This window comes from Plectropomus leopardus, chromosome 23 (genome assembly GCF_008729295.1).
Source record: "Plectropomus leopardus isolate mb chromosome 23, YSFRI_Pleo_2.0, whole genome shotgun sequence".
NCBI lineage: Eukaryota > Metazoa > Chordata > Actinopteri > Perciformes > Serranidae > Plectropomus > Plectropomus leopardus.
Genome location: NC_056485.1, coordinates 2,812,365 through 2,824,692, shown reverse-complemented (window position 1 = coordinate 2,824,692; position 12,328 = coordinate 2,812,365). Strand labels below are relative to the sequence as shown.

Below are 12,328 nucleotides of genomic sequence, written 5' to 3'. Positions count from 1 at the left end.
ACGTGACACTGAGCAACAACTAGCAAACTATAGATGGCAAAAATGTTCAACAATAGATTCAAACCAGAGAGACAAAAACAGTGTTTTGTGATAAATCTTGGAAGGAATAACCAGGTCTTGCCAAGCAGCAGAAGCCTTGAAAATACATTGAAACAACACTGCCATATCACTAGGGACTTTTCTCCATCAAAATATTTCTGACTAAACTGCTTTTGTTTCCGTTTCAACTTCAATGCCATATGCTTATCAATTTCATACGCAGCTGAACAAGCAGCACAATAGCACATTTTTGCAGTGCTGAAACACAGCCACAATACTATAATCTGTAGAAGCTGCTTAACAGAGGGCACCAGGGTCTTGCTTCACCAGATTTTACAGGGAAAATAAAGGAATACATGGAAATTTTAATTTCGCAAAACTGTTACTTTCTATCTTTGAGTGCAACAAAGTTCTATACTAAACCTAGAATTATTTCAGGCATTCCCAGAAGTGCTTTCAAGCCAAGCAAATGATAAGTTTGTTTGTTTGTGAGATAAAGTATCAAAGCCAAAGCTGGTAATCCAAACCTAACCAATTAATGGCAAATGCATGCCAAAACATGCTACACTACATTGGCTACCTTAATGTTTTTGTGACCCTTGTGTAGACAAGGTCATTGTTAAAGCTACATTAAGTGTTATTCTACTACTACTGTAATTTTATTGTTGTTGATGACACCTATTGCATATTTGTCTGTCCTGAAAGAAGGATCGCCCCCTAAGACGCTCTTCCTGAGGTTTTCCCCCACTAAAGGGTTTTTTAGGGGGAGTTTTTCCTTATCCGCTGTGAGGTTCCAAGGACAGATCTCCAAACAGGGTCAAGCAATATGATCTTACCCAATTCGTAAAGCTCCTGAAACACCAAGCTGACAGCTGACAGCTGGTTAAAGTAATAATAATAATAATAATAACACATTTTATTTATAGAGCGCTTTTCAAGGGACTCAGTGACGCTTTACATAGTAGAAAGGATCAAAGAATACAATTAAAAGCATAATAAGATACCCGCTATAGAAATTGATCACATAAATTAAACATAAATGGTAATTTTGAACAGGTGGGTTTCTTGAATAAGTCAGGCCATCGGCAAATATCTGTCGATGGGAATTCCTTTGAAGTCCTTATTTCTTTTAGTTAATTAGTTATTTTGTCAGGTGTATGCTTTGGCAGATATGTGTATATGTAAGTGTGCATACATATATGTATGTCTTTATGTGTATATGTGGGTGTATGTATATGCATATGTTTTATAATTATTGCTTTTGGTTTTTGGACAACACCTTGTGCTTTTGCATGAAAAGTGCTCTACAAATAAAGGTTTATTATAATTTACCTACAATTATAATGAATCAAGTTAAATCATCTCCCGCCTCATCATAGCCCAGCTATACTCAACTTCAGGTATTCTTTGCCAGACAGCTTAAAGAGCTGACATCCCTGTAACACTGCAGTCTGCAAAAAGAGGAAGACTACATACTGCAGGCTGCATTCTCCAACATAGAACCACACAAGCTACCATTTTAATACAATCAATAACTTTGGTCAGTGAAGGGTCAAACAGCATAAACCCACATCAATTTAGACAGAAAACCCGAATTAATAACAGACTGGACCTCTCAACAAACCTTATAATCAGCCAGTGCATTTATCCCTTGACTCTGAATAAAAATATAGACCTATTTCCCTCAGTTGCAATATGTAAGCATGGAATAGACAACAGTATCATATGTGATGTGCAAATGATTTGTTAACAGTTATGATTACTCAGAAAGGCTGTTAGTAACATGTACATGCAGTGCAATTAGTGTTCATTTAAAATAATATTACTAAAAGAAAAATCTACTCCCAAATCCACTATCACTGTTAAATTCATGTGGCAGCAATGAGCTTTGCATTTACTGCCATGGCATCACTGGTCATTAAGTTAAAATTCACAAATAGAATTGAACAAATGCTGTGCACTGCTAAAAGGAAACACAACACAGGAACCAGCTGCAAAACAGATAAAAGGGCTTAGATTTAATGGGTATAACATAGACTGTATGACATTTTATAAGACATTTTGCATTTGTTTCAATTCTGTATTATGAAAACCTTTTTGTTGATTTTTAATTATTCTTCTTTTTTTATTTAAATAATATTGAGACAAATCTATCTCCATGCACATACACTGTATTTGTCTCTGTCCCATCTGGGAGTTACTTTGTGCTAAATAATTCTGTAAAGCACTTTGTTACATTTATTTTAATAAGTACATTGTAAATGAATCAGAACTTTGACAAAGAAATGCCAAATTAAGGTCCTCTTAGAAGTTTTATCGTGCCCTACGATAAAGCCTAACACATTCCCCATTAGTGCATTGTGTTCTCATGACAGCTCCACCTACTGATGAGAGTATGCTCAGTTATTATGACCAAACTGCAACTACAATTAAACTACACCTAAAATTAGCACGAAATTAGAAAAAAGTTACAGGGAAATTACCTGAAAATATGCACAAAAAAGGAGTTTAAAAAACAAAACAATAAAATGACTTAAAAAAGTTCAGAAAATGAAAAAAAAACTGTAAAAACTGTAGCAGTTTTAAATACATAACTATAATAACTATGAACAGTTTTCTTTTTTCCCTCTATTTTCCCCTTCTTTAAAAAAAAAAAAATAATAATAATAATTTCTAGCAATTTGTGGGACATTTCTTGCCAAGTTGCTTACTGACTGATCTGTCCATCCAGGTCTCAAAGGGTTTAAAATGAATACATCCGATGCCACTAATTGATGCCATTAACAGTGTTGGAGGATCCAAGGGTGGATCATTCCTTTATAGCCATGCTAAAAACACCATGTATTAAAAAACACCGAACCCTATAAAAAGCAGCCGTTTATATTTACTCACCCTGCTGATGCTTTCACAACCTCGATTCCAAAATGTGCATCTCTTTTCCGTTCTGAAGCCCTGGACAGCTCTGGCCTCCTGAGCGGTGGTCTGGGATCAGGGCCTGAAAAACATATAAAGTTAGCCATGTAGACATTGCATAAAACTTATTCTACTTATTCTTAGTTGTGTCCACGCTCACTCGTAGGTGTTGTACACTGGTTGTCCTCTTCACTCAGCGTGCTCAACTGTCTTTTGAATTCTGAAACAAAAGAAAATCACAGAAGAGATAATATTTAATAAGCAGGAATTAAGTGTTTGGCTGCTTTATTTAAAACAGCCAGCAGAGGGAGACATATTCCTGTAAACTGGAGGGGTTTAGTCACTCTGTGCTAATTCTAATCAAGCAGGAACAACATGAATCATTGTTCCTGATTCTGTACCTGCATCTTGGTCACTTTGGGAGGTTATGGCAGTTTGGGAGATATGAGGCTGAGAAGGAAGAGGAGGAGAAGGCCCAAAGAGCACAGGAGGAGAGGAAGGACTGAAAGAAGCAGGTGTCTCTACTGCAGGTGTGACCTGGGGTCTCCAGGAAGGGACAAATCCAGAGCCTCCCTGTGGTCTCTGCTCCATAGACGGAGCAGTGGGCACAGAGACTAAAGCTGACAGAGAGGACACAGAGTGGGGCAGAGGGATGATGGGGAGAAAGAGGGAAGAGGGGGAGGAATGGAGGGTGGAATATTAGTGATAAATAGCTAAAGTATGCTTTCCGAAATCAGCTCAGCAGGCATTTTCTCCATTGTTAGTTCATGTAGCAGTCACTAACAATGGGTGAAAGGGAGAGCAGGTATTGCAGTGCATAGAAAAGAAGCAGAAGAAGCAGCGCATGAGAAGCAAAAAGTTGTATTTACAGTTTACAAACATGTCTGTGACAAATTAGCTTCACACACATCCTCCCCCCAGCACGGAAGATCTCTACGATCAGCACAGTTTACAGATTGGAGTCACTGGCCATTACACAAGTTATGATGTTGCATTAAGGTCAGAAAAGTGAAAAAATGTCACAGTGAATTTGACTTTTGACCTTTTTTGATATAAAATGTCATCACACTTGTGCGAAATTTAGTCAATTTTAGCATGTGAATTTTTGGCCAAAAGCATGCTTTGTAAGGTCACAGTAACCATGACTTTTAACCTTTAACCACCAAATTCTAACCAGCTCATTCTTGAATCCAAGTGGACATTTGTGCACATTTGAGGTCTTTTTGAGAAATGGCATCCACAAGAAAAAGAGGAGCTCAAGTTCCCCCTGACCTTTGACCACAAAGTCCAAGTGGACATTTGTGCCAAATTTGAAATAATGCCCTCAAAGTGTTCTTGAGATATCGTATTCACAAGAATGAGACATACAAGGTCACACTGACTCTGACCTATGACCACCAAAATCAATTTGTTCATCGTTAAATCCAATATGGACATGCTACACACATCGCCATCTTGGTAAGAGGATGATATTATTGGCAGAGTAAACAAGGCAGATGCAAAAAGAGATTAGTAGATGTCGAAGACTATTTTTTTAAAAGCTAGGGAAAAAATGTCCAATGAACTATTTTCATAATTATCAAAATTATATATTTCAAATTATTTTACAGAATTATTATAATTAAAAGGGTAAATTTTTACCTTGTAATATTTTGTTTTACTTTCTGTTTTTGTTTTTTGTTTGTTTGTTTTATTTTTAAACTTTATTTTTACTTTTTTGGGGGTAATTTTCAGATAATTTTCTACATTTCACAGATTTCTTGCTAACCTCTGGGTCATTTATTCTTTTGTTGCTCCTTACCTTTTTTCAATGTTTTGGAATAAAATAAAGCAATTTTGCCCAGGTCTCAAAAGGTTAAAATAATATTTTGTATTTCCAACTTTGCTGTTACAGTTTTGTGTCAAAGAAATTAAAAGCCTGTCCCATATGGATGCCCATCTCAAATATAAGCCTGTTGAGTTCAGTGATTTCAGTAAATAATAGCCCGGGCTATTAACTGAAGTTTGACGGTAAACAGAGTGTGTGTTCATGGTAATGACATTCCCGACCCCCAGTGCAACATTGTTGCTCACTGGTGTGTTTTTAATTGTTTGTGGACAACAATAGAGCTCTATGGCACAGAGGAAGAAGATATATCAGGCTTTTATACACACACAATACTTCTTAGTAGGTCAATGCATTGTTGGTTTGGCTCACATGAGATTTGTTGACAAGAGGAAAAGTATAGAATATCACCAGATTTACCATTTAATTTATCAAAGAGACTTTTGTCTTGTAGGATCAGACTGTAAAATGTTTCCTCCAAACCAACTGCTTGTAGCATGAATATACAGCAGTGGCTTACATATAGCATGTGAGTCAATTTCAAATTTAAATCTGAATTCAATGAGCCATAAGTTAATGTCTTGACTTGTCTTCTTATGTGCGAGCACTGTCAAGCTAGATAAGATAGACCTTAACCCTTAGGGACTGTTTGGTGCATTTATGTGCTTTTCATTTTTCATTTGTTGATCATTTTGGCTGTGTTCATAATACACTTTGGAAACTACACTGTTACATTCAGACTGTTAAGTGCAAAAAATGCTAAATTGAAAGATTTTCAAACTGGCATTTTTGATCCCATAGCCATCAAAGAATAAAAACATGCATTGTATTATTTCTGGGTGTCATTCTGGGCTTCTGCCTTGGATTTTTTTTACATTTTTACTAATATAATCTACTGATTTCATTTAAAAACCTGGCATTTCAAGGGTTAAAATGCTCTCTTTTTTTACTATATTTTACATATGGAGAAAATTCATGCTTTTTCCACTGGGTTCACTGTCACCATCAATTATTACTGCTAATCATTGACATATCAAAGGCTGCGATGATAAAAAAAAAAAAAATAATAATAATCTACTTGGCATGTAGTATATTTAAAATAATTCATTTTTTGTGTCTGTTTGTGGTTTTTTTTTCATCTAAAAATATGGTGGCATCTTGACAAAAACCTGGCATTTAAGTGGGTAAAATTCTGAAATAAATGAATATTTGATATTCATGATTAGGACTGACGGTTAAAAAAAAAAAATTAATGAAAGTAGAAAATATATTATTAGTTTATAATAATTTTTTACAGCTTAATTTTGAGAAGTGCATTTTGCGCACAGAGCGATACGAGTGTGTGTAATATTAAAGAGGGCCCGCAGGGTTAATGTTGAATTTGACAAATTAAAAGTGTATATTAGTAAATTAAATGCCAGCACAGGAGAGAAGGCTCTGGGTTTAGATAAGGACAGAAAATGAAAGGACACAGGAGTCCAGCAGGCTGAGGCTGAGTAATGGGAGGATATGAGGCTTGAGCTGGGTTAAAGGTAGCATAGCATTACATGGCGTCTCTGTCTGCAGCACTGCAGGCTGTCCTGGATCACTGGCAGAGGGATGCAGAAACTTAGGAGAGAGGGCAGGCTGTGCTAGAGGGGCCTGAGATTTAGGAGGCCTCCACTCACTCTGCCAGGAAGCTGGGAAAAATAAGGAGAAGGGAAAAAGAAAACAGAGAGGGAGGTTGGAGGGAAAAACACAAGTAAAGGTGCAGTAACAGGTGTAAGAACTGAGAGCCTCTGACACTAAGCGGGTTTCCATTACAGATTTGCACAAAACTGAAGCAATATTCTCAAAATGTGGATAAAACACAAATGGGACTAAGGTTCCACTGAGTGATGTTCTGTGAGGTCTCCTTCGGCAACGACATCCCAGTAACCATGGCGATCGATGTTCAAAACATTAGCAGCTTTATTTCTATTGCAGCCACCACACTAGCTGTCATTATTTCCAATCGAAGGTCACGTGGGGGTGTTAAGGAGCCATAATAGAAAGGCGAGCCCCTTATACGCAGGAGCAGCCACATATGAGGGACTTCTGGGTGATAGTCCACGATTTCACAGAGGAACTGTGGATTCAAAACTTCCAGATGATCTGCTCAACTTTAAAGAGTTATGTGATGCAATAACAGCTCTTGTAGCTCCTACTGCATCATGAGGGAGCCAGTTCCTACTGACAAGCACATAGCCATAGCATCATATGACCTAGAAAATCCCAAATATTGTTTCCATTACAGTTTTGCAAAATATGGCTTTTTCAAGTTGCCTAAAATACCAGCACATACAAGCGTAAACATTTGTGCAATGAACGGGGTTTTTTTTCCAAAATTGACATGTTTCCATTCTGTATTTTATAATGCAATTTCAATTTTCTCAGTTTGAGGGTTGATGGAAACCCGCCTAGGATCTTTCCCTGTACCTGTCTCAGGGGCAGACGGCAGGCTGGTGGGCCTGGTGAGGGCCGAGCCCGGCTCCCCCACAGAGCTGAGGCGAGGTTTGGGAGGTCTGGAAGAAGGAGGCGGTGGAGGTATACAGGGGAAGGAGCTGAGAGGAGCTGAAGATGAAGAGGAGGAGGAGGACATAGAAGGAAAGGAAGGACCAGTCTGTGCTCTCCAGCCACTGGGAAAGGCTGACAAAGGAAGACGGGAGGAATCAAAGAAAAGAAAAAGGGGGTTGGAGAACAAAAGCATGCTAAGACTATTGCTGCATCCACATTACAATCTGAAAGAGTGCAGTTTTTAAGAGACATCATTTTAAAAAGCTGTAAACAAGTAAAAAAATAACGGTGATAACAGCACAATTTCCTGTGCTTTAAAGAGTCACAGGCACAGCTGTGACTAATCAGCATTAATTCCACAAGTTGCTTCCTAAAGATATTTATTAGCAGCAGGAGCTCATGTCTGTTGCTGCGAAGCGTTGTCATTGCCAGGTTGTCAGACACAGACGCCTTGCCACCATCTTCCTTTAGCATCTCTATGTAACACACAACTGACAAACACTGTAACATGTGGCTGATGTTTGACAGTCAAAGTCAGGTTTAAGCAACCTCTTTGGTTAGGTTTTGGGTTAAAATGACTAAATCTGTCACATAATGGACCCAAATACGCAACATGATCAATGCCACCATGTGACAGCTGTACATAAATTGCGCAAAGTTAGGTAAATAATACATGGCTAACTTTTAGTTTCACACAGTACATATGTATGTAAGTAAGTTATGTTAAAACAGCTGATTTTTGGTTTCACAAGGGACAGAGGTGTGAAGCCAAGTGTTGTTTTAACATAACTTACTTAAAGCAATACTTTGTTTTTCATTCACATGAGACGTAGGTACATAAGTTACCTTTAAACAAAATTAACTTTTAGTTTCACTCTGGACGTAGGTGTGAAACCAAAAGCCAATATTGTTTTACCATAACTTAAATAATTTACGCAAGTTACTTTAAGCAACAGTGACTTTTGGTTTTGTATGTGAAGTGTTGCGTAAGTTATGTTCAAGCATGAGAGACTTTTGGTTTTGCACTGGACATATGGATACATACTGGACAATGTAACATGTTATATACATGTTATATTAAAAAAAACACTGACTTTTTGTTTAACAAGGGACGTTGGTACGTAAGTTATGTTAAAACAAAATTAACTTTTGATTTCACTCCGGATGTACTAGGTGTGCAACCAAAGGTCAATGTTGTTATCTATGTAACATGTTATATATATGTTACACAGATATCAACATTGACTTTTTGTTTCACACTGGACATATCTGGGTACAAAAGTTGCGGCAGTACCTAAGCTACCTAAGTTAGGTAAGTTAGGGGCAGCTGGGGCTCAGAGGTAGAGCGGGTTGTCCTCGACCGGCTCCTCAAGGCAACATGTCCAAGTATCCTTGGGCAAGATACTGAACCCCAAATTGAACCCCAAGTGTGAGCGCGTATGATTGATTACTGAGTAGCAGGTGGCACCTTGTACGGTAGCCTCTGCCACCATTGGCGGGTTTGCAATTTATGTCTGATACGTACAATTTCACAAGGTGTGAAACCAAAAGACAACGTAACCGATGTAAGTTACATAAAATAATACTGACTTTTTGTTTCACCTAGGATGTTGGTACGTACGTTACGTTAAAACTAAATTAACTTTTGATTTCACACTGGATGTAGAGGAAACCAAAAGTCAATGTTTCAACTTAAGTAACTTACATAAGTTCATTAAAACAAAATTGACTTTTGGTTTCACACTTGATGTGTTACATAAGCTATGTTCAAAGAACACTGACTTTTAGTTTCACACAAGGATGCGGGCAGCAGGTTACGTAAGATGCGTGAGTTACGTTTAAACAACACTGACATTGTTTATTGTTTGGTTATTATTTGGTTTTAAAAGAGACACAAATTGTGGACTCCAGGGAGGAAGACTGTCTCTCTCATTACACTACATCAGTTGCTCTCAGCATCAAGTATTGTAGCAGGCAGGTTTACATTGAAGTTAGGACGTGACAAAGCATCGGTTTTTAACAACCTGGGAACGACAAGACAGTGATCTTTTCTGTCTAATGTGAAAGCAGCATTAAGCCCTCCAATAAAATCAACACCAAAGAACAGCATCATATGCACTGTATTTTGGATAGTCTCGTCAATTAAAAATGATCAGAGTATTTGATTGCATTGTGTAATACCTGTTTGTGAGGTATCAGAGAAAGCAGGATGATGGAGAGATGGATCAGAGGGTGTAGAAGAGAGAGAGGAGGTGGAGACTGCTTTAGAGGGGGTGAAGGTAGAGAAAGCCTCCCAGCCCTCAGCTGGAGAGGAGGCACTGTGGAAGCTATGAGGCCTTTGAGGAGCTGAAGGAAAAGAAAGATACAGGAAGTGGCAGAAAAGAAGGAGGAAAAGAGAGAGCGGGAAGACAAACCAAAAGACGGAAAATGGTGAGTGGAACTAGAAATGCACAGAATCACGAGTGACAAGTGCTATTCTGAGAGTCCCCAGAAGTTTACTTTGTTTTTAAGGTATAACTTTGGCAGAAATAAACCTATGGGTTCCCAAACTGAAACTGAATCTTCAGTTTATTGTTTGATGGTATTTCAAATTATTAACCCTTTGATATTTGGAGCAACAACACTTCTCTTGCGGTGTTTTCAGATGCCTTTTACGGGTATCTAAATCTCTGAACCCTGAGAAAAGTGATGCAATTTCTTTAAAATCATAAGAAACAAGAAACTTGGTGAGAAATGTTCCACAAATTGTATAATAATATAATTATAAAATATAAATACAATTAAATAATATAATTTGTATAGTTAGATTTGTATTTTATATATATATATATATATATATATATATATATATATATATATATATATATTGTTAGGGAAAATGTCCAGGGAAAATGTTAGGGGGGAAAAATCTAGGGACAAATATACTTGTAATTATCATATTTACATATTGAAATAACTAAATTATTATATATTAATGATATTAATAAAGAACTACATCCTTTTTTTTTTTAATTTTCAGGTTATTTTATTGGACTTTTTCTAATTTCTTGCTTACTTTTGGGCCATTTCTTCTCTCTTGCTCAGTGCGCTCTTCCATTGTTTTTGAAAGAAAGATATCCAGTTTTCTCAGGTTTCAAAGTGTTTAGGCAAAAGAAGACCATTTACATTAATCGCATAAAGAATGCACAGAGATAGGTGCATTTTGCCATACTGTTGAATGCAACCATCGCATACTGCCATGAATCCAGTGTTCCTGCATGCTTTTGTGGGCTTTCACTCAGTTGCAAATCGTAGACACTTTCTTTAGTTGATTATTGGTAAATTTAACAATTGATTAATCGTCATTTGAAAAAAAAAAAAAAACTTATTTCAAACAATACCAACTGCATTTTTTCCTCTGTGAAAGCCCACAGCAACATGTTTCATATATACTCTGAAAGCACTGCATGGCCAGTCAGTTAATCAAGCAAATTTCATATGTTCAATTAAATTCTAAATGATCAATTAAACTGTACAGAACAGGCAGAAAGGCATATGAGAAAATACAGATTAATAGGACTTCAAAACTCTGCACAAAAACCCTCATGAACTAGTATCCTCCTTTAATATACCAGTGTGGCTTTCAATCCACAGCTTTGCTGTTCCATTAGAAGTTGAGATGCTTTCCTAATAAAATTCTGTGGTAAAAGTTGTTTCCCACTTTACCCTTAACCCTTTAAAACCTGAGCCATGGGTTTCATTTCTTTCAATATCATGAGATGAATGCAATAAGCAACTTGAGAAGAAATTAACCCAAAATTGGCCAAAAAAAAATCAGTAAAAAGTTGCAAAAAATAACTTGAAAATGAGAGAACAAAAAGAAAGAAACAAATGAGGAGATGGCGTCAAAAAACTGCGTAATAATAATAATATTTCTAAAAGATACTTTAATAATAATAACTGATATAGTTTTCTGGACATTTTTTCATTGCTTTTAAAAAATGTTCTAAATTTGCACTTGCATTTATTCCCCAAGAAGAAATCAAACCGATTTTTTTTTTTCAGGGTTCAGATGTTAAAATACTTGTGACAGGTGTCTGAACGTAGTACAAGTGAAGTGATGTTGATCCAAGTTTCAAAGGGTTAAAGGAATAGTTCATCTTTATATCTTCATCTTATACCGTTATTTTAATGTTGCATTTTTTATTCATAAAAAGGTGGTATGTGGGAGAGAAATAAACGAAAAAGGAAAACGGGATGGAGGCTGGCACTCCACCTACATACTATACACACACCTAACATACCAGCCTTCACATCAACACCGGTCTAACACTGACAGAAAATCACTCATTGCTGTACGGTGCGGCTAAAATGCAGAAAGCTTTCTTTTGCGAACCACTTTACCTTTTCAGCACAGTTAAGAGCATGACTAAGAAAGAAACAGAGCGATCTATTCAGCGTGACTTGACTGGCCTGGCAACAGTCCTGTCTGGATGTGGATGGAGAAAAGCCAAAAGCACTAATTTACTGACAGCAGACTGTTGGTGTGCAAATTAAGCAGGAAAATTTTTAAAAAGATGCTGACGGGGGGGCGCCTGGTGGCTCAGTGGATAGAGCAGCGCCCCATGTACAGAGGTTGTATCCTTGCCGCAACGGCCGCAGGTTCAAGTCCGGCCTCGGCCCTTTGCTGCATGTCATCCCCCTCTCTCTCTCCCCCTTTCAATTTCAAACTGTCTTGTCCATTAAAGGCAATAAAAGCCCCCCAAAAATGGGTAAAACTGTGTGAGGCTCAGGAGATTCAAAATAAGGGCATCATCTTATCAACACAGCAGGAGATGCCTCAGAGCGATGAAATATGTATAGCATGTTACATAAATCCAGATCACATGTTTAAAGTCATAAGCTTGTTCTGTTTATGTAATCCCAAGAACCCAGGTGTATATATGTAAAACACACACTGACTTCTCTGTAGAAAAATTCTAGATGGATTTGATTATATTTCAACCCTTTGAAACCTGGGCAGATTGGCTTGATTTC

At 37.3% G+C, this 12,328-nt stretch overlaps 1 protein-coding gene across 2 annotated transcripts in view; it reads right to left on the bottom strand.

Annotated features, from left to right (window-relative positions):
• Positions 1-12,328, bottom strand: part of ehbp1l1a (EH domain binding protein 1-like 1a) — a 54,160-nt gene that overhangs the window by 22,893 nt on the left and 18,939 nt on the right. For both annotated transcript variants that reach the window (XM_042512808.1, XM_042512807.1), the window contains exons 9-14: positions 9,494-9,658; positions 7,235-7,444; positions 6,325-6,456; positions 3,354-3,572; positions 3,113-3,172; positions 2,932-3,034 (exon numbers count right to left, since the gene is read on the bottom strand). In XM_042512808.1, coding sequence (XP_042368742.1) covers positions 2,932-3,034; positions 3,113-3,172; positions 3,354-3,572; positions 6,325-6,456; positions 7,235-7,444; positions 9,494-9,658 — 889 coding nt within the window. The remainder of the gene's footprint in view (positions 1-2,931; positions 3,035-3,112; positions 3,173-3,353; positions 3,573-6,324; positions 6,457-7,234; positions 7,445-9,493; positions 9,659-12,328) is intronic.